The sequence below is a fragment of the Colletes latitarsis genome, chromosome 10 (assembly GCF_051014445.1).
Source record: "Colletes latitarsis isolate SP2378_abdomen chromosome 10, iyColLati1, whole genome shotgun sequence".
NCBI lineage: Eukaryota > Metazoa > Arthropoda > Insecta > Hymenoptera > Colletidae > Colletes > Colletes latitarsis.
In genome coordinates, this window is record NC_135143.1 from 29461345 (window position 1) to 29481645 (window position 20301).

Here is a 20301-nt window from a genome sequence, read left to right on the forward strand (position 1 = left end):
CCTTCCATCCATTGAGCTCTTCTAGATCCGCCACTGTGTACACGGTCACGGACGCTGTAATACTAAAGTGACAACGTATATTCTTCCGTTATTGCAGCTGAATGACATCGGTACATCTACTTAGTACTAATGCGTATTGTGTTCAAATTGTTTGACCTGACGACTTACTCGATAAGTTGCAGGTAGACACCTAGAAGTTTCGAAGAAACTATTAATGGTGGTAAACAATATATAAACACAATTGCAATTATCAAGATATACTTTTATTCAATATACATACATTTAAAAACAAAAAATTAACATTAATACTTGGAAACGCATACGAGAAAAACTAGAAATTGTTACCAGTCAGCGTTACCGTTCGATGATTTCATCTTTCCTTTGGCGCGAATTTGACGCGTCCGAGATGTGGTGTGTCAACAAGATGGTGCCACGTGTCACGCTTGCACCAACCTATCATCTCATTGAGCTTGAAACGCAGTCGTCAACCGACCACCAAGATACACCACCTAACCACAAATTGTCAATGATCTCGAAGTAAACACAATCGTGGTGGTCGTTGAAACGATATTGCATTTCACGCGTAATGTACAACTCGTGTACATAAGAATAAAACGAGCACCGTATTATATTTTCTGGTTTCCATTTTATTTCGATTAAAAGTTTCGTCGTCGTCGGAAAAGCCGTGTGTCGCATGCCCCTAAAGTTTCGCGCCAACTTTCTGAAACACCCTGTATATTCCCATGTATTCCGACGTCCGTCTGTCCCCCCACGGTTGAACCGTTCCGGCCAACATCTCTCGGCTTCTCCCGGTTCACCCTTTCCCCATCTTTTCGTTCGAAAAGAACGAAGACCGTGGTTGCCCCCTCTCCCCGATATCGCTTCTCTTTCTCAGTCCGATGCACTCGTCTCAACGAAGGATTCGAGCGCCACGCAGTACGCGCTCATCCAAGGTAGGAGACAGTGGAAACGACGACAGGTGGTACGGGAAGAAGGGCGGCGCACGCTCTCTCGCAACACACGAAAAGGATAAGAAGAGAACGGTATAAAAGACCCGACGGTCGTACGAATAAAGGTGGGAAAAAGAACAACGAACGTTCGCGAGGACACCATCCAACACCGGAAGAAATATCGATCGGATCCACTGCTTCCGAATCGGGGTAGCCGGGTCGATCGCTGCGGCATATCTCATCGCGAGGATCAGACGACAACCATCGTTCGTATCCTCGTCACCGTGTCACCAGACCACCGATGTCCAAACGCGATAATCGTTGAGATAACCTAAGAAACGGATAGTAAAAGTGAAGGAAAAAACACGGAAGACAGTGCGAGCGCAAACACGCCGGTTCTCGTTGAGGAACACATGCCCCTTTTCCGTCGACGCGTCAGAGACTATTGAGGTATCTAGTATCGGAATATTGGCCCAATTGTACACGTACAGATCCCGCGGTCCGTCGCCGGTCGGAACTCAGTCTTTGACTTTTCACGGTCACCGATTTAAGATGAACCCGTTTCACTCCGGGAGTCCGTTTCTTTTCGCTCGTTCGCAAGCGGTACGAGGGGCACGTATGCCCTACGTATCGCGTTACGTTCCGCGCCACTTGTAATACGATAGTTTTTTTTACCATTTTCCGTTATATTCGTTTAAAATTTTGTCCAAGTGCAAAGTTCCAATGCTCGATCGGACATCGATTAACTACATTTTCGAAAAGTTGCAGCAGTTGATCGAACAATCGTCGATTGCAATTACCTTTCGCTCGATATTGGTACATATACTCAGTCTTATCGTATTTAATTCCAAGGCGGACTCTGCGCATATGCTAACAAGATATTTCTACACTTTACGCCCATTTTCGATCCGGAATTTACCGTAACGGAATAGAAAAGAATCTACGAGACTATTTTATCTGTATCAATTATATAGGGTGTTCGGCCACCCCTGGGAAAAATTTTAATGGGAGATTCTAGAGGCCAAAGTAAGACGAAAATCAAGAATACCAATTTGTTGATGGAGGCTTTGTGAAAAAGTTATTAACAATTAAATTCAAAAGTTTCAAATCGTTCTGGAAAAATTATTTTCGGTTGCGGGAGTCAATTACAATCATTTTTGGTGAATAGACATACCCCCGAAATTCTACCCATTTACTAGAAAAAAATTTGAGGTGTGAAATTTTTCGACGGGGAAAAAAATTTTCAAATCATTCTAAAAAAATTATATTTAATTACAGGGGTCAATTACAAGCATTTTTGGTCATTAGACATACCCCCGAAATTCTACGCACTTTCGAAAAAAAAATTCATTACTGAAAATCTGCCTAAATCTTTTCGACGAAGAAGAAGAATTTCAAATCGTTTTGGAAAAATTATTTTTGGTTGCGGGGGTCAATTACAATCATTTTTGGTGAACAGATATACCCTCGAAATTCTACCCAGTTTCGTGAAAAAAATTCGAGAAGGTGGACAAATTTTTCGACAAAATTAAAAAATTTCAAATCATTCTAAAAAAATTATTTTCGGTTGCGGGGGTCAACTACAATCATTTTTGGTGAATAGACATACCCCTGAAATCCTGCGCATTTTCGAGAAAAAAATTCGGAACGGGCGGAACTATTCTTGATTTTCGTCTTATTTTGGCTTCTAGAATCCGCCATTAAAATTTTTCCCAGGAGTGGTCGAACACCCTGTATATGCCCCGTGTATCCGTGCTAGCCGTATCTCGTCGGGCCTTCGAGGCATCCTAACAGGATATTATCGTAATCTTTCGCGATATATTTTTCAAAAACTTCACCAGAGTTGGAAATGGTTTACCAACCAATTCTCCCGGTAATATAAAATACGAAAGTGTAGTTTCTCGATGGACTCGTTTTAATCGTAAATCCGTTTCTTTGATGGGTTCATCGCGGAACGAGATGCACATGCCCGATGTATCGTATTTCGCTCCGTGTTAGCCATGCTTCGTTGGACCTTCCTTAGATCCTGATAAGATATTTCTGTAATTCTGCCCCGTCCGTTTCCTTCAGTATCGCGGGAAAGTTAATTTTACACCGATCGATATTGGACGCAGACACTCGTGTTTACAAACATTCTAACGCGTAATAGGACACGGGAATGTCACCAAACTACTCATCGTTTTACGACTCTCATCTTTTTTTTTCGGCGCTGTAAAAACATCTTTCGTCCATCGTTAAAAAATTATTCGACGCTGTTTGACTAACTTCACGCTAACATTTCCAAATTATTAACTCATTAAAAAGTTCGAGGATCCGTACAAAATTAATTTTTCATCTCTAGTTATTAAATAGTTCAGGAAAACGGTTTTTTTTTTTTATTTTTTTCCTATTAATGTGCAAATTTTTATTCTTGTCGAAGAATGTCGAACTGTACGAACTTATGGGACGATTTAATATGCGTGGTGGCCTATCGTGAAAATTGACGCGTGGTGTGTTAACAATTGGACCGATTAAATTCGCCGGTATTCGATTGGAAACGAGCCACGCGCGTATTTGTTCAATATTTGCAGTCGAACGCGCGTATCGCATTTACTAAGCGATTTACAACGCGACGGAAAACCGGTCGTCATGTTAAGGCGATGGCCCGTAAGGGGGTAGCAAGGAATCGAAGGGTCGTTAACCGAAAAGAAGACGGACTCGTCTGTCGCTTCTGTCTTTCTTTCGATCTATTTTTCCGCTCGTACATGGCCATTGGCCGTCGTGTAGCCCTTTTTGTGCATCGCCTCGCGTCGCAGCTTTTATCGGTTTTATATGGAAATACGCGTTTCTCGATAAGCTTTCCAACGATTCTTGCTTCCAGATCACCTCGACGTAAGGAGGAGCACCAGAAGAATGTCCTTGAAACGGTTTCACGTGACACTGACGACACTCGTGCTATGGACGTGTTTAGGTCCCAGCGTGGGATGGCCGTTTCTGGAGCGCACTACCGTTTTAACGCCTAGGAAATTTTTAAAATCTAGGTCAGTATTTTGTTACCTGCGCCTGGACGCGCGGCGTCCGTTCGAACCGGAAAAAAAGAGAGGGAAACAGGCTGTCTGGAAGAGATGTACCGTACTGTCTATCGGGCTCTCGTAATTTTGATCTCTCGAACAGCCACGGTCTTATCCCCCCACTACTCGGCTCTGTCTCCCTGTTTCTCAACTTCGTCCGCGGTGCAGGGTAGATCGGGCTAGTAATTAACAAATAGACTATTACAGATGCGTGTGAAATGCGAAATTTTAAACTTTATTCAAAAAAGCAAATTTGTATCGACTCACATGATTAAAATTTTCTGAAATATACAGGGTGTTCGGCCAACTCTGGGAGAAATTTTAATGGGAGATTGTAGAGGCCAAAATAGGACGAAAATTAAGGATACTAATTTGTCGATCGAGGCTTTGTTAAAAAGTTATTAACGTTTAAAGTTCCACCCGTTTTAAATTTTTTTCTCGAAAATGCACAAGATTTCGGAGTCTGTTCACCAAAAATGATCGTAAGTAACCCCCAAAATCAAAAATAATTTTTCCAGAACGATTTCAAATTTTTTTTTTTCGTTGAAAAATTGAGGCATCAAATTAGATTTTCCTTAAGGAATTTTTTTCTTGAAAATGCGTAGGATTTCGAGGGTATGTCTAATGACCAAAAATAATTGTAATCGACTCCTGCAATCGAAAATAATTTTTCCAGAACGATTTCAAATGTTTCTTTTTTGTCGAAAAATTTAGGCTTCTACCTGAATTTTTTTCTTGAAAATGCGTAGGATTTCGAGGGTATGTCTAATGACCAAAAATGATTGTAATCGACTCCTGCAATCGAAAATAATTTTTCCAGAACGATTTCAAATGTTTCTTTTTTGTCGAAAAATTTAGGCTTCTACCTGAATTTTTTTCTGGAAAGTGGGTAGGATTTCGGGGGTATGTCTAATGACCAAAAATGATTATAATTAACCTCCGCTATCAAATATAATTTTTCTAAAAAGATTTGGAATATTTTAGTTTTGTCGAAAAACTTGTCCACCTACTCGAATTTTTTTCTTGAAAACGCGTAGGATTTCGAGGGTATGTCTATTGACCGAAAATTGTTGTAATCGACTTCTGGAATCGAAAATAATTTTTCTAGAATGATTTGGAATTTTTTAATTTTGTCGAAAAATTTAGCCACCTATTCGAATTTTTTTCTCAAAAGTGGGTAGGAATTCGAGGGTATGTCTAATGACCAAAAATGATTGTAATCGACTCCTGTAATCGAAAATAATTTTTCCAGAACGATTTCAAATGTTTCTTTTTTGTCGAAAAATTTAGGCTTCTACCTGAATTTTTTTCTTGAAAATGCGTAGGATTTCGAGGGTATGTCTAATGACCAAAAATGATTGTAATCGACTCCTGTAATCGAAAATAATTTTTCCAGAACGATTTCAAATGTTTCTTTTTTGTCGAAAAATTTAGGCTTCTACCTGAATTTTTTTCTGGAAAGTGGGTAGGATTTCGAGGGTATGTCTAATGACCAAAAATGATTGTAATCGACTCCTGCAGTCGAAAATAATTTTTCCAGAACGATTTCAAATGTTTCTTTTTTGTCGAAAAATTTAGGCTTCTACCTGAATTTTTTTCTTGAAAATGCGTACGATTTCGAGGGTATGTCTAATGACCAAAAATGATTGTAATCGACTCCTGCAATCGAAAATAATTTTTCCAGAGCGATTTCAAATGTTTCTTTTTTGTCGAAAAATTTAGGCTTCTACCTGAATTTTTTTCTGGGAAGTGGGTAGGATTTCGGGGGTATGTCTAATGACCAAAAATGATTATAATTAACCTCCGCTACCAAATATAATTTTTCTAAAAAGATTTGGAATATTTTAGTTTTGTCGAAAAATTTGTCCACCTACTCGAATTTTTTTCTTGAAAATGCGTAGGATTTCGAGGGTATGTGTAATGACCAAAAATGATTGTAATTGACTCCTGCAACCGAGCATAATTTTTCCAGTACGATTTGAAATTTTTTAATTTAATTTTTTAATAACTTATTAACTTACTAACGAAGCCTCAGTCAAGAAATTGATATTCTTGATTTTCGTCTTATTTTGGTCTCTAGGATCTTCCGTTACAATTTTCCCCAGGGGTGCCCGAACACCCTGTAGTTTTGCCAACGACTAACAAAGGCATAATTTACAATTTTTAATCGAGAGGGAAAATCGTGACAGCTTTCTAGGGAGTATTTTGCAATTTTCAGCGTGGTCCAGTCGATGGCGGTCGTCCCAAAGCAGCACGATGCGAAGAACGGGATTCGTTCAACTGGTATCAACAGTTCGCCAGCCTCTATAGGCGTAAACTTCTATCGATTGCCTCCTTCGCCGGCTAATTTATTGAAACCCGATGGATTCCAATTCTACACGTACAACGAGAGAGGCGAGATGATTACGAAACAGATGACTATGCAGGAGATTCAAGCTCTGATCGCGGCCGGAGGACCGGATCATTCTAACATAGGGATTCAAGAGCCCCAGAAGGCTGAAGATATCCTTACTGGTGGAAAGAAGGTTAAATTACTTTCAAGTGCTGCATAAATTCTGAGAATATTGCATACAACTTGTTTCGTTCCTAAATACACACTGCTGTTTGTAAATGTTGGAAACTTTTGCCACGTTTCTAATGTCGTTTGTGAATATTTATAGGTAATGGACGTTGTCGAAAAGGTGCAAAGCGTCCTGAAGAGTGCAATGGACAAACCATCGACGTTGACGGGCTCCATCCCGAATTCTGTCCCTGACAAGGTGAACGTCGAGTGGAGCAACATTTTGCCCGCCATTTTGGCCGGTGATAAGTACGGGGACAAGATCGACGAACCCCATCGCGTCGAAGAAGTCGCGACGACCGTCCGGAATCCCCCCTCAGATTTATCGAAACTCAACACCACGGTGGTTTCGTCGCTGGAGCCACCTGGCGACTCCATATCCGTGGAACAAAAGGAAGAACCGATTAGCCAGCGAAACCAAACGCAAGAACCTCTTTTAACGACCACTTCGGAATCCCCAGCAGCTTCGTACACGGAAAAGTTGATGATACCGGTGCCCGTTATCACGGCGGAGCAGAAACCCCAAACCATGTACCACACCACTCAGAGCAGTCTCGTTTTCCAGAAGATAACCGAAATGGTACCTCTGGAAAATGCGTTCGTGGAGAGTCAGGATCGCGATAAGATTCCCATGTCTATGACCACCTACGAATCAACGACGCCTAACGCTCCTCCATCTTCTTTCTCATCCACCAGTAACAATTACGATAGCACGCAGGTTGCAAGCACAACGTCCGATTCGAAGGTCTCCGTCACTGAAGAAATCGTTCATCCATCGACCACGGAATCGAAGATAAAGCCAACTAGCACTTGGACCAACGAGGAGTTGGAAACTGATCTTACGACGAAACCGGTATCGGTTACCGAGTCCGAGAAAATCGAAACGTCGGTCAACGAATCATTCACAACGTTTGTCTCAAGCACGGATAAGCCCTCCACACGCTTACAAACAGAATCGTCGATTGCTTATGACGCGGTAACAAAGTCCAGCGAATTGGAGTTCACGCAACCTTTGAAACCGTTATCCGCGGAGTTGGAGAACTCTCTGTCGAGCATGATCAATCAGATCTCGGAGGGGCCCGCCTCTTCCGTTTTGACCATGTCTGGCGACCTGGAATCGCCTCACCAGATCGTGGAAGAGAAAAGCAAGAACAGTTCCGAGGCAAGTACGACCACTGTGGCCGCGATGGTCGATACGACGACGAGATTGTCCACGATAGTGGAAGAAAGACCTCCACTCAACGTGGAGAATACGACGTTCAAAGAACCCCTTCAAGAGTCAACCCTTGGTACAACGATGAAACTCGAGGTCGAGGATGAAATTCTTCCCACGGTTTCTCCAGTTTTCTCTGTAGCTTCGACGAGTTCAACGCCCCTCGAGGAAACGACGAGCTACGTCGATGTCTCGACGAATGTTCAAGATACGGTAAACGCGACGGAAACGATCGATTCAAGTCCTTCTACCTCTTTCTCGGAAACTACGGATAAAATAACAATGTCCAGCCCCCCTGAGTCGCCAGAAACAAACCTCGCAATCGCGAGTTCTAATTCATCCATGATGATGTCTGATGCTGGGCAACAGTCTGGCGCCGACTCGGTGGCGATCGTCGAAGATATACTTCGAACTGTTTCCATCGAGGCGAACGTTCCCGTCACGGAAGCCATCGTTTTACCAAACATTTCGATGGAGAATCTTCCGACCAAAACTCTGGCGAGCGCGCTCATCGCTGGTTTCGGAACAACCGTCTCGAATGCAACGGAGAACACGACTCCGTTGCCAGAGAAGGTTGGATCCATAGACGTAACTCCGTGTTCGAAATCGACAACTTCGCTGGTACTCGAGACGCAAACCGCGACGTCTGTTTTGCCAACCGTCGACGCGGTGGAGAAGAATGCAACGAACGAGACTTTGTTGGGAGCGTCTGAACCGAATGTACAAAGTGAAACGGTAACGTTGGGAACAACTGACCGAACCGTGTCCGTTACGAGCGTGGAATATTCTCAAACGAAAGCAGACGAACCGTCGACCGTGTCGAAAAGCACGATCTCGATGCCAACGACCGACTCGTACGTCATGGACGCCACCTCGAGGATCGTTACGGATCAAGACGACGCTCCGTCGAGCTCCGTTTACGAAACGACGACGATAAAAATATTGAGCATCGAGAACTCAACGAACGCTGCCCAAGTGTCCGGCGTTACGGTGGAGAACCAACAGAGTGCGTCCAGCACAGAGATGGCGGAAGTGGTCTCGCGGCCGGACAGAATTCCCTTGGAAGCGTTGAAGAAAGACGATACAACTTCGGTGACGCAATCCGAGGGGAACGCGAACGAAACCATCGTACGCGACACGACTGTAGGCCACGAGAAACCGTCGACGAACGTTCGAAACTCGACAGACATCGAGAAGCAAACGGTCGAGAAACCGTTGGATCTCGTTCATGTCGGAACCTCGAACCCAATGGGCGTAGGTACAACGGAAGTTCCGGCGAAAGAGAAGTCGGAACTCGACGCGACAACCGTCGGTATCGTCGAGGAAGAATCGGCGACCAGCGCGAAGGAATCGATCGCGACGACGACCAATTTACCGACCGTCGATACGAAAGAGTCGAACGGAAACGGGAGCTTCGATGTGCTCAAGGACGAGGCCAAAAGACCCGCGGAGTCCCACGAGAGCACCGTAAAATTGAGCGGTTCGACGAGCAAACCCGAGCTTCCGCCACCTCATCAGACGCTTGGAAATTCGAAACCATCGAGCTCGAGCAAGCTGAACGCCACCGACGTCGACGCGGATGACAAATGGCAACGGATACCTCTACACCAGACGGCTTCGTGGTCAACGACGACCAAGAAGCCGACAGAAGCATCGGAATCGACGACAGGAACGCGTTTACAAACGACGTCGACTACCCCGTCGAGCGAGGCCGATGCAACGGTGTCGTTGAACGCCTCCAAGAGCACCAATGGACTGGACACCAGCACGAGAAACGCGAGCATGGACATAGTGAATTTCTCCAGGCTCTGCAACGAGCTGGCGTTTAAATTTTGGATATCGGCGAACAAAGGATTGAGCACCGGGAGGTCGCTGGCTCTCTCGCCGTTCGGTATGATCAGCATGTTGGCGATGATCTTCTTGGGCGCGCGGGGATCCACGTCGGAGCAGATGAACGAAGTCCTGGGGCTCGACAACGTGGCCACCTTCAATCCCCATCTGATCTTCCAGAACGTGACGGACGCTGTGAGCTTGGCGAGGCATCAGGGCATCGCGAACGCGGCGTTCGTACGCGAGCTGTTCGCCGACAAGGTCAAGGTTCGGAAACTGTTGCCGTTCTACAAAGAACAGGCGCAGCAGTTCTACGAAGGGCTGGTGGCAGAGATGAATTTCGCCACCATCAGCGACCTGGCGCGACGTCGAACCAACCTTCTGATCAGGAAGCAGACCGGAGGCAGGATAAAGGATTTCGTGAAGAGCAACGCGGTTCCGTTGAGGTCGCCGCTGGCCGCGATTTCGGCGAACGTGTTTCAAACGGATTGCAACACCAGCGTGGCCAGCACCACTGGTCGGGACGGGGAGCTGTACTTCGCGGTCTCGTCGGCCCATCGATTGAGAAAACTGATCCCAGTCCCGGCTACCGTTTGGCGATCGAACGTGCTTGCAGGTCATTTTCTTTTAAACGCGTTGGTCGCTGTTGTAAATTGTACAATCGTATTCTTAAAATATGAACATTTATAGGCTACGAACCGAGTCTGGACGCCACCGCCGTGGCTCTCGGCGGCGCTGATAAACTCGTGTCGACGATATTCTTGCTGCCCGGTCAACAAGGCCACGTCGCGCCCGGCGACACGTTGGATCGCCTCGAGCAACGGCTCGTTAAGGATGCATTCCGTGATGGAACCTGGAACAAACTTCTCAAGGTTCTTATACCCAGGCCCGGCCTCGAATTGCAGATACCGAAGTTCAGTCACCGGTCGGTCGTCAACGCCACCGCCGCCTTGAAAAGAATGGGTCTCGATCGGTTGTTCTCCAGCGACGCTGATTTCAAAGGTATCAACGGAGGAATCGGGAATCGACTGTTTTTGTCCGATGTTTTACAGGTATTTTGTCTTCCTGAATTATCAAAATGTTCATTCGCTTTCCTTTGTATCGTTGTCCTTAACTTGGCGAAAATTTCTCGAACCTTCCTCAGATGAATCTGTTCAGTACGTGCGGCGATGAAAACGTGGGCAACGGACGACACCACGTGGAAATTTATCCAGCGAGCCCCTCATTGCGAAATTCTCGAAACGAGGAGAAAGACGGCGATTCGATGCTCGACGTTCCGTCGAAGAATTATCGCACTGTTCCAACGAGGGGGGCGATAAGGAACACGGAGAGATCAGAAGACAAACCCAGACTGAAATTGGACCAACCGTTCCTCTATTTCGTACGACACAATCCGACTGGCCTTATACTTCACATGGGCCGCTTCAATCCTAGATTGTTGTAAATTCACGATGAAGAATCATTCGTTTCATTTTTATCTATTTAATTTCATATCTTATTCGCGTACAATCGAATCGATTAATATTTTTGCCATTGTTTCCATTCGCGTTGCGCTCCGTCTGCGTTCTGAAACGGAGCAGCGTGACGCGATTATCCGTTAAGTTATTATCGATAATATTTGTACGCGAATACGTTTACATTAGAGACACGCTTCTGCCATATTAATTGTGCTTTAGTATCGGCAGAATCGGTACGAACGATCGTCGAGGCTGCTCTCTGAACGGCGACTCGACGATCGTTTTAAGGGGCAACGCGAGATTAGCTTAATTAATGTGTTTTTATTTTAAAAAAAGACAAAAGAGATATATGTATACTTCGGAATATTTTCGAATAAATGATTTACACAGAAGTCAAGAATCGAGAGAAACGCGTTAGAATACAACTTTGCTTGCAATCTTTCTGTATTTTCGAAAGAATCAAAATAAAAGATTATACGGAATGGGTTAGGTCTGATTGAACGCTAAATAATATTACCCAGGTCTCGCCACGTGGAAGTGCGAATGGAGATCCACCCTAACCGAATCCCAAACACCTTTTCTTTTTTTTAACATGGGGAAATCCTCACACCCCGAAGCCCCTAAATAGGGGAGGGGGGCTCGAAGAAGAACTTTACATCGTGGGTAACATCGAGCTAATGGCTACAAATTTAGAATAGTTTCTTTAAATATTGGACAATATTGTTAATAATAGCTCAGATGAGGTATACGAGTAGCTCTTACATCCAATGTATTTTTTCGGCCCATTTTTATGGGGTCTCGAAACCCCATTACCATTTCCGTGTCACTTGCAACATTACCAACAGATTTAGAAAATGAAATTACAGAAATTTTATTATTTTTTAACGGAATGAAAGCTGTACAGTCCATCATTGAACATCAATCGATTAATTTCATTAGAGTAACCAATCGATTAAGATTATTTGAAGATTTCAAGATTATTAAAATATGTTAGGATGTACCTCATTGACTACTACATCGAAAATCCTTATTTATTTAAAAAATAACTCGGTATGGCAGTCAGATAGGGTCATCAAAGTCCATAAGGTGGAAGGTCTATTCGTATACCTCGTGTATGTTTTACACAGCATCAAAAGAAAAACGGTAGCTTGGAATGTTTATTGTATTTATCTTACAATCGCGATTCCTACCTAGGATAACCTCGACGAGAATTATTCTTCTCGAAAATACGTAGGATTTCAAGGACATGTCTATTACCAAAAATGATTCTAATTGACCCCCGTAAAGGAAAATAATTTTTCCAGAACGATTTGAAATTTTTTAATACAATATTTATAATCATTTTTATATTTTTAAAACGTTCCAATTGACCGACACGAGAGTTATTCTCGAATATTTTCCAAATTTACGATCCAAAATACGCAACTTCTCTTCGTGTGCATTAATGTGTGTTTTGTTAGTGACGTAGTTTACGTATCGTTGTTAGAATCCTGTATAATTTACTGATAAGAAACGAGAGATGAAAACTTATACAAAAGAAAGTATCGTACACAGGACAGAAGGTCGAAGAAACGAATACGCGATGTACGACCTTGGTTCTCGACGGAAATTCAAAGAAACTTTCAGTCTCCTCGAATTTCTCCATATTTTCATACCTATTGTTTGCAATAATTATTAATTAACATCGGGCAATAGTTGAAATAATGCTCGATAGCGTGGGTTGTATAAATAATTGTTTTTAATACCATTTTGCATAGAATATTCATTTCTCGGTCAAAGGCACGGTTAACCGTTAATTGATTGGTGAACTCGCCAAGGACGGTCTTCCCCACCCCTTGAACTCTTCTGCCTGAGGCTACGTCTCTCTCTCTCTCTTTGTTCTCTAGGCTAGCGGACGTGACGGAACCTCGCGGGTCTACGCTCCACCTATACTCGCCACTACTGACCACTGGCCGAGCACTGGACAACTTAGGTGACCACCACTGACCACTGGGCGAGCACTGCTCAACTCTAGCGACCAATACCGACCATTAGTGACCAGTAGTGACCAGCAGTGAGCAAGTTCCGAATCTCCCCTGTCTAATTTCTTTTTCGACCTTCAAGCGTCTGTTGGGCTTGAATGTGGGGTTACATCTTGCTTTCACTTCTCTGGTCCCGTTCCATATTTTACTACTGGTCACTCGTTTGGTTTGTCCGATGTAAAATCTGTTTCGCTGACCACTATCGACACAGTGGCGAGCGGTATCTCAATCTCCAATTTCTTACTTCCTTTTCGACATTCAAATGTCTGCTGGGCTTGAATCTATCGCTTTGCCTCGCTTTCGTTTGTCTGGTCTTCTTACATATTTTACTTCTGACTCCTTGTTTGTGAAAGGGGTTTGTTCCTCTATTTCATTCTTGCTTAAATGTTGTGTTAACTAATCGCAAATGCAAACCTTTTTAGTTTCAGCTTACTTACAGGCCATCGTGGGACATCGTGGGACAACGCAAGGACATGGATCGATCCACTTATTTTATTTCAGGGCTTCGTATTTGCCAATTTATTATATGTAATTGTCTAACTAATCGTAAATGCTGTCTTTCTTAGTTTGTTTCAGCTTACTTACAGGCCATCGTTGGACATCGTGGGACGACAACGCAAGGACATCGAGGGATTTTTATCTCTAAGGCCCTTAGGCTAAATTTAGTTTTAAGGCCGCGATACCAAGCAATTATTAACTTAGCTTCTCGTTCTCAATGATTCAATCCGAATATCTGCTGTACGGTACAGCATCGCGTCGCGTCTCCCATAATTTAGCTTCGCCCCTTTTCAAACAAAATAATTGCTTGGTACATTTACTCCCATGTATGCGTCTGCGTATATGCCAAGTAATTCTTTACCAACTAGCTTCTCTCGTTCACCCGTTCCCTCGTTTCTCGTTCCGATCACCACTGCTTTGATGTAGAAAGCAAGTGATCGGCCGTTTAGCTCGTCCGAAGGGTCAGTTGCCGTCCTCTGGCGAGACGATCCAAGGGAAAGGGTATTTCGGCCGCAGAGGGGATCAGGGACTGTTCCTGTCTGCGGTAGCCCCGACTCAAGATCCCTCTCTCTGTCAGACATCCCGAGTTGGGTCCAGTTGGCTCCCAACAGGATGCGTGGGAGAAATGGGGAACCTCTGTGTCGGGTGCGTCGATTCCCTTCCCCTTCGGTCGGACTTGCCGAGAGGCAACGGAGCTGACCCTTTTGACCAGTTACTCGGTTCGCGTGTCGCGTATCTCGCTCCTTGCACTATTGCGTGGTGCATCGCGTCGTTTCGCGTCGCGTCGCGTCTCCCTCGATTTACCTTCATCCCTTTTCAAACGAAATAATTACTTGGTATAACTAAACTGGAAGATCGAAGGAACACTGCTTCCTTCTATCTCTCTGGTTTAGTAATTTAGCTTCTAAGGATGTAAAAGGGAGATCGATGGAACTTTGATTCCATCTATCTCCCTTCGGGTCTCCGCTCGCAGCAACCTCCTCGTGGTGAGACCTGGTAATCGGTGTCACCCACGATAGGAAAGTTATTCTTCGTGGGTGACACCGAGCTAATGGCTGCGAATTTAGAATTGTATCTTGATATAACGGATTGTTTGGTTAATTATGTTAGGCAAGTTATTTTTATTTGAAGAAAAATTCTTTTAAACATTCTTTCAACTCTCTTCGTTTGTTGCTTCCTCGACCAACGATCGTTGGTCACAGAGGATCTTAATTAATGGAGGGTGGTTGGGAATCGGTTAGGGTGGGTCTCCATTCGCAGCAACCTCCTCGTGGTGAGACCTGGGTAATATTATCTACTGTTTAATTAATAATCGTATCACTCTTAGCTGGGTAATGCAATTGTTAATTAAAAACTAAATAATATTAGCAAATTGGCTGCGATCCGCCTTGCATAGGTCATCATGAATATAGAGCTTCTTAGCTAGGCTAGTTTTGATTCTCATTGATTCATCATAGATTCTAGAGTATTGTCAGAGACGAGGTATACGAGTAGATCTTTCACCCAATGTATTTCTTCAGCCCATTTTTATGGGGTCTCGAAACTCCATTACCATTTTCGTGCCATTTGCAACGTTACCAACAGTTTAGAAATGAATTTCAATACATACATAGTCAACTCACATGCATTTACGCAACTACAGCTGTTTGCCTATCAATACTAATTCAGGGAATAGTTTGTCAACTGACCACCATCCGTGAGAAGAGGACGCTAAAATCACCCCCGAGTTTTCAGGTCGGTATGGCAGTGAGATTGAGCCACGAAAGTCCATTAGGCGAAAGGTCTATTTGTATACCTCGTCTGAGCCTGTACACCATGTAAGAGAAGAAAGACTTTTCCACGTTTCCTAACCTTAGCGATTTCAGTACTTCAATTGACCATAGTTCCCAACATTACCGTTTTTTAAGAGGTCGCTCGAAACTCACAAGTTCTTTACCAGGTCGGTATTTCAGATACTGTGACACCAACTTTCATGAGAGACACAATCTTATACGTCGTCTGTGAATATGCATAATTAATATTGATGTTATCACGAATCTGTATCTTGATAGTGTCCGAGGTGGTTTAAAATAACTTTTATATCACATCTCCAACTCTTTATACAGGATGTTCGGCCACACCTGAGAAAAATTTTAATGGAACATTCTAGAGGCCAAAATAAGACGAAAATCAAGAATATAAATTTCTTGACTGAGGCTTTGTTAAAAAGTTATTAACAACTAAATTAAAAAATTTCAAATCGTTCTGGAAAAATTATATTTGGATGCGGGGGTCATTTACAATCATTTTTGGTCATTAGACATACCCTCGAAATCCTACCCACTATCGAGAAAAAAATTCGAGAAGGTAGTGAAATTTTTCGACAAAATTAAAAAATTTCAAATCGTTTTGGAAAAATTATATTTGGATGCGAGGGTCAATTACAATCATTTTTGGTCATTAGACATACCCTCGAATTCCTACCCATTTTTGAGAAAAAAATTCGACAAGGTGGTGAAATTTTTCGACAAAATTAAAAAATTTCAAATCGTTTTGAAAAAAATATTTTCGGTTATAGGGGCCAATTACAATCATTTTTGGTCATTAGACATACCCTCGAATTCCAACCCATTTTTGAGAAAAAAATTCGAGAAGGTGGTGAAATTTTTCGACAAAATTAAAAAATTTCAAATCGTTCTGGAAAAATTATATTTGGATGCGAGGGTCAATTACAATCATTTTTTGTTATTAGACATACCCTTGAAATCCTACCCACTATCGAGAAAAAAATTCGAGAAGGTGGTGAAATTTTTCGAGAAAATTAAAAAATTTCAAATCGTTCTGGAAAAATTATATTTGGATGCGAGGGTCAATTACAATCATTTTTGGTGAATAGACATACCCTTGAATTCCTACCCATTTGTGAGAAAAAAATTCGAGAAGGTGGTGAAATTTTTCGACAAAATTAAAAAATTTCAAATCGTTTTGAAAAAAATATTTTCGGTTGTAGGGGCCAATTACAATCATTTTTGGTCATTAGACATACCCTCGAAATCCTACCCATTTTTGAGACAAAAATTCGAGAAGGTGGTGAAATTTTTCGACAAAATTAAAAAATTTCAAATCGTTCTGGAAAAATTATATTTGGATGCGAGGGTCAATTACAATCATTTTTGGTGAATAGACATACCCTCGAAATCCTACTCACTTTCGAGAAAAAAATTCAGTATGGTCGGAACTCTAAACATTAATAACTTTTTAACGGAGCCTCCATCAACAAATTGGTATTCTTTATTTTCGTCTTATTCTAGTCCCTAGAATCCCCCATTAAAATTTTTCCCACGGGTGGCCGAACACACTGTATAACATTCGATAGAAATCTGTAGCTTATAAAATAAGGTGTTAACCATGTAATTATTAGTCTAATTACAATAAATCATTTTCTGCTTTCCACACTAATATTTAGACATGGAAAATAAGGCAGTCAACGTGTTAATATTCAAGAAATAATTCACGTCTGTTCTGTTGTCAATAACATAACCCCACTTCTCAGTTTTCTTGGTTATGCTCTGCATTACGATTTGTAAAATTTATTAACCTTGGCTAGGAATCCCCTTGTGGCGCGGAAAGGTGCAATTACGGTTTCTTGGTAATTTGACGCTTTCAGCTTGTTCTAAGCTTATTCCCGGCTACGTAGAGTCGGTAAATTACATTAGAGGCACGTTTAGTTAATCCACGAACGGTGCACGTTGACACGGTACCCTGGTTTCCAGTACTTGGAGTCAACCAGCAAGGATGGACGTGTCATCGGTGACGTAGTTCGACTGAGACTTTGGTATTGATTCTATGACGTCATTGAGAGTCTTCCCACGCAACAAGCGTAACCCCGAATTCGCGAGATTCCTCCCCATTCGTCTCGTGCCAGAAACGAGTGCCCCCAAATTATTTATTATTTCATTCGAGTGCAGTAATTAAAATAAAAAATCAATCGAAAATACGTTATCCAACACTATTTTTAGAAATAGCAAAAGAAACGGTATCCTATTCATCGTGACCTCGGGTGTATTAACTACTGTTACCTGTAATTTCAATATGCATAATTGTGGAAATTTTCAAGATACCAAGTAATATCGCCCACAAATGGAAAGACAAGAAACGATTACTCGTATCGCTTTCAGTCTCGACCATGCGAAGGTCGACTCAACTGACGAATTTACATGTCTAACGAACAATTTCTCGAACGGGAAATGTAAAAATGCTTTCGACTTGCTTCACAGTTGCAAAAAAAGGAACAAAGAAAAACCACGGTAACGCAAGAATGAGCATTACGTTGCTCCCTTCGATTCTTTGTGCTCTTATAAAAATCAATATTTCACAATTTCGCCATTGTAACAGGTTTCGATATATCGACCGTAGATAAACTTTAAAGTCTTTAATCGCCAATATTTCGTTAAACGTGCCTCGAACGTGTTCGATTATTTACAGGATCATTATTCTCTGATCAGTTGTTATCTCGAATATTTTTAATGAAACTATAATTGTGTACACGAGTTCGTGTCGAATGTTTTGGACGAAAGTTGCATCATTCGACGAGGTTGATTCACGTCCCGCAATGGGACGCCACGACACGAGCACAAAGGACTCTCGCACCTGGACCGAGGGACCCTGTAGGAACTTTCGAAGGATGAAAACCAATTGGACGGTTTTCTCTTTTGTCCTGCGATCTTGTGCCCCTTTGTACTACGCACCTCTCCTTTGTCTACCTACGTAAAGTCCTTAGACAGGGTCCAGCTGCGGGTCCCTTTGTGTTTAGACCGGGCAGAGACAACGCACGACTTTGAAGGTTATGTTTTATTTTTATAATTACTATTAAGCTGTCGCGTATGAAATATAATACGATTATTGTAAATGTTAGACACGATTTTCATGGAACACGATGTCCCATTAATTATAAGAGCAATAGAATAAGATCGGGAGACAAGATAACATAATCTGCAAATAGCATATCGCAAACATTACAGGGTGTTCGGTTAACCCGGGGAAAAATTTCAATGGGGGGTTCTAGAGGCCAAAATAAGAAGAAAATCAAGAATATCAATTTCTTAATTGAGGCTTCGTTAAAAAGTTATTAACAATTAAACTCAAAAATTTCAAATCTTTCTGGAAAAATTATTTTCGGTTGCGGGAGTCGATTATAATCATTTTTGGTGAATAGATATACCCCCGAAATTCTACCTACTTTCTAGAAAAAAATTCGAGGTGTGAAATTTTTCGACGGGAAAAAAAATTTTCATATCGTTCTAAAAAAATTATATTTAATTACAGGGGTCAATTACAAGCATTTTTGGTCATTAGACATACCCCCGAAATTCTACGCACTTTCGAGAAAAAAATTCATTACTGAAAATCTGCCTAAATCTTTTCGACGAAGAAAAAGGATTTCAAATCGTTTCGGAAAAATTATTTTCGGTTGCGAGGGTCAATTACAATCATTTTTGGTGAACAGATATACCCTCGAAATTCTACCCAGTTTCGTGAAAAAAATTCGAGAAGGTGGACAAATTTTTCGACAAAATTAAAAAATTTCAAATCATTCTAAAAAAATTATTTTCGGTTGCGGGGGTCAACTACAATCATTTTTGGTGAATAGACATACCCCCGAAATCCTGCGCATTTTCGAGAAAAAAATTCGGAACGGGCGGAACTATTCTTGATTTTCGTCTTATTTTGGCTTCTAGAATCCGCCATTAAAATTTTTCCCAGGAGTGGTCGAACACCCTGTATATGCCCCGTGTATCCGTACTATACGATTATAATCATTTTTGGTGAATAGACATAACCCCGAAATCCTACCCACTTTCTAGAAAAAAATTCGGGAATGTGTGGAATTTTTCGACGAAAAGAAAAAATTTCAAATCGTTTTGGAAAAATTATTTTCGGGTGCGGAGGTCAATTAGAATCAGTTTTGGTGAATAGACCTACCCCCGAAATCTTGCGCATTTTCGAGAAAAAAATTCAAAACTGGCGGAACTTTAAACGTTAATAACTTTTTAACGAAGCCTCTACCAACAAATTAGTATTCTTGATGTTCGTCTTATTCTGGCCTGTAGAATCTCCCATTAAAATTTTTCCCAGGGGTGGCCGAACATCATGTGTAATGTATATTAGAGATAAATCGTAATCTTTAAACGTATTTTCTTCGACCGTGCATATCTAAAATATGTCGTAAATTCACTTGTGCGGTCATTCGGTCTCTTTATTAGTTCCGATATTGAAAGTTTCGCGGTATCAAACTTTGTAATGTTTTCCTCGCGAAAGTGAAGTCGAAGCTAAATAAAAGAGTCTCTCGAGAATATTCGAACATCGAACGCTTCTGTCTTTCTAGGGTCAAAGCCACTAATGGACAAAATTTTTAGCCACGTAACAATTTCGTATGAAATAAAAATTCCATTGTTACGCGTTGGTTTTATTAAAATTTTGCCCATCTCTGGTTAACGAGTCGCCGTGTATCTTCTGATCGAATAAAACTTTTCAGCGACAACTATCCAAGAAAAATGGCGTGCAAACGAGAATTCCGAGGTGGAATCCAGGGAAAGGCACGTATCGATCATTAACGACGTCGAACAGTCCTTACAAGTTCACCGAGTCGTTATCGTAGATATTGTTTCTACGCATCGGAATGCATATAATTCATTCATGAATCGTCGCTAGTCCACTTCGCGATACGCGTAAAACTATCCATG

General features: G+C 42.0%; 1 protein-coding gene across 1 annotated transcript; it reads left to right on the forward strand.

Moving 5' to 3' along the window:
- Window positions 1–910: 910 nt before the first annotated feature.
- Window positions 911–11487, forward strand: LOC143346738 (uncharacterized). Its single transcript, XM_076775153.1, has 6 exons — window positions 911–1400; window positions 3811–3970; window positions 6219–6525; window positions 6661–10219; window positions 10294–10655; window positions 10748–11487. Exons 2-6 carry the CDS (start codon window positions 3843–3845, stop codon window positions 11045–11047), a joined length of 4656 nt encoding a protein of 1551 aa, XP_076631268.1. The 5' UTR covers window positions 911–1400; window positions 3811–3842; the 3' UTR covers window positions 11048–11487.
- The last annotated feature ends 8814 nt before the right edge of the window (window positions 11488–20301 follow it).

Bases quoted from the DNA above. Each gene is read 5' to 3' on its own strand.
- LOC143346738 (XM_076775153.1), top strand. From the start codon at position 3,843: ATGTCCTTGAAACGGTTTCACGTGACACTGACGACACTCGTGCTATGG. The intron at 10,220-10,293 runs GTCATTTTCTTT...GAACATTTATAG, and splicing joins GCGATCGAACGTGCTTGCAG to GCTACGAACCGAGTCTGGAC. The intron at 10,656-10,747 runs GTATTTTGTCTT...AACCTTCCTCAG, and splicing joins TTTTGTCCGATGTTTTACAG to ATGAATCTGTTCAGTACGTG.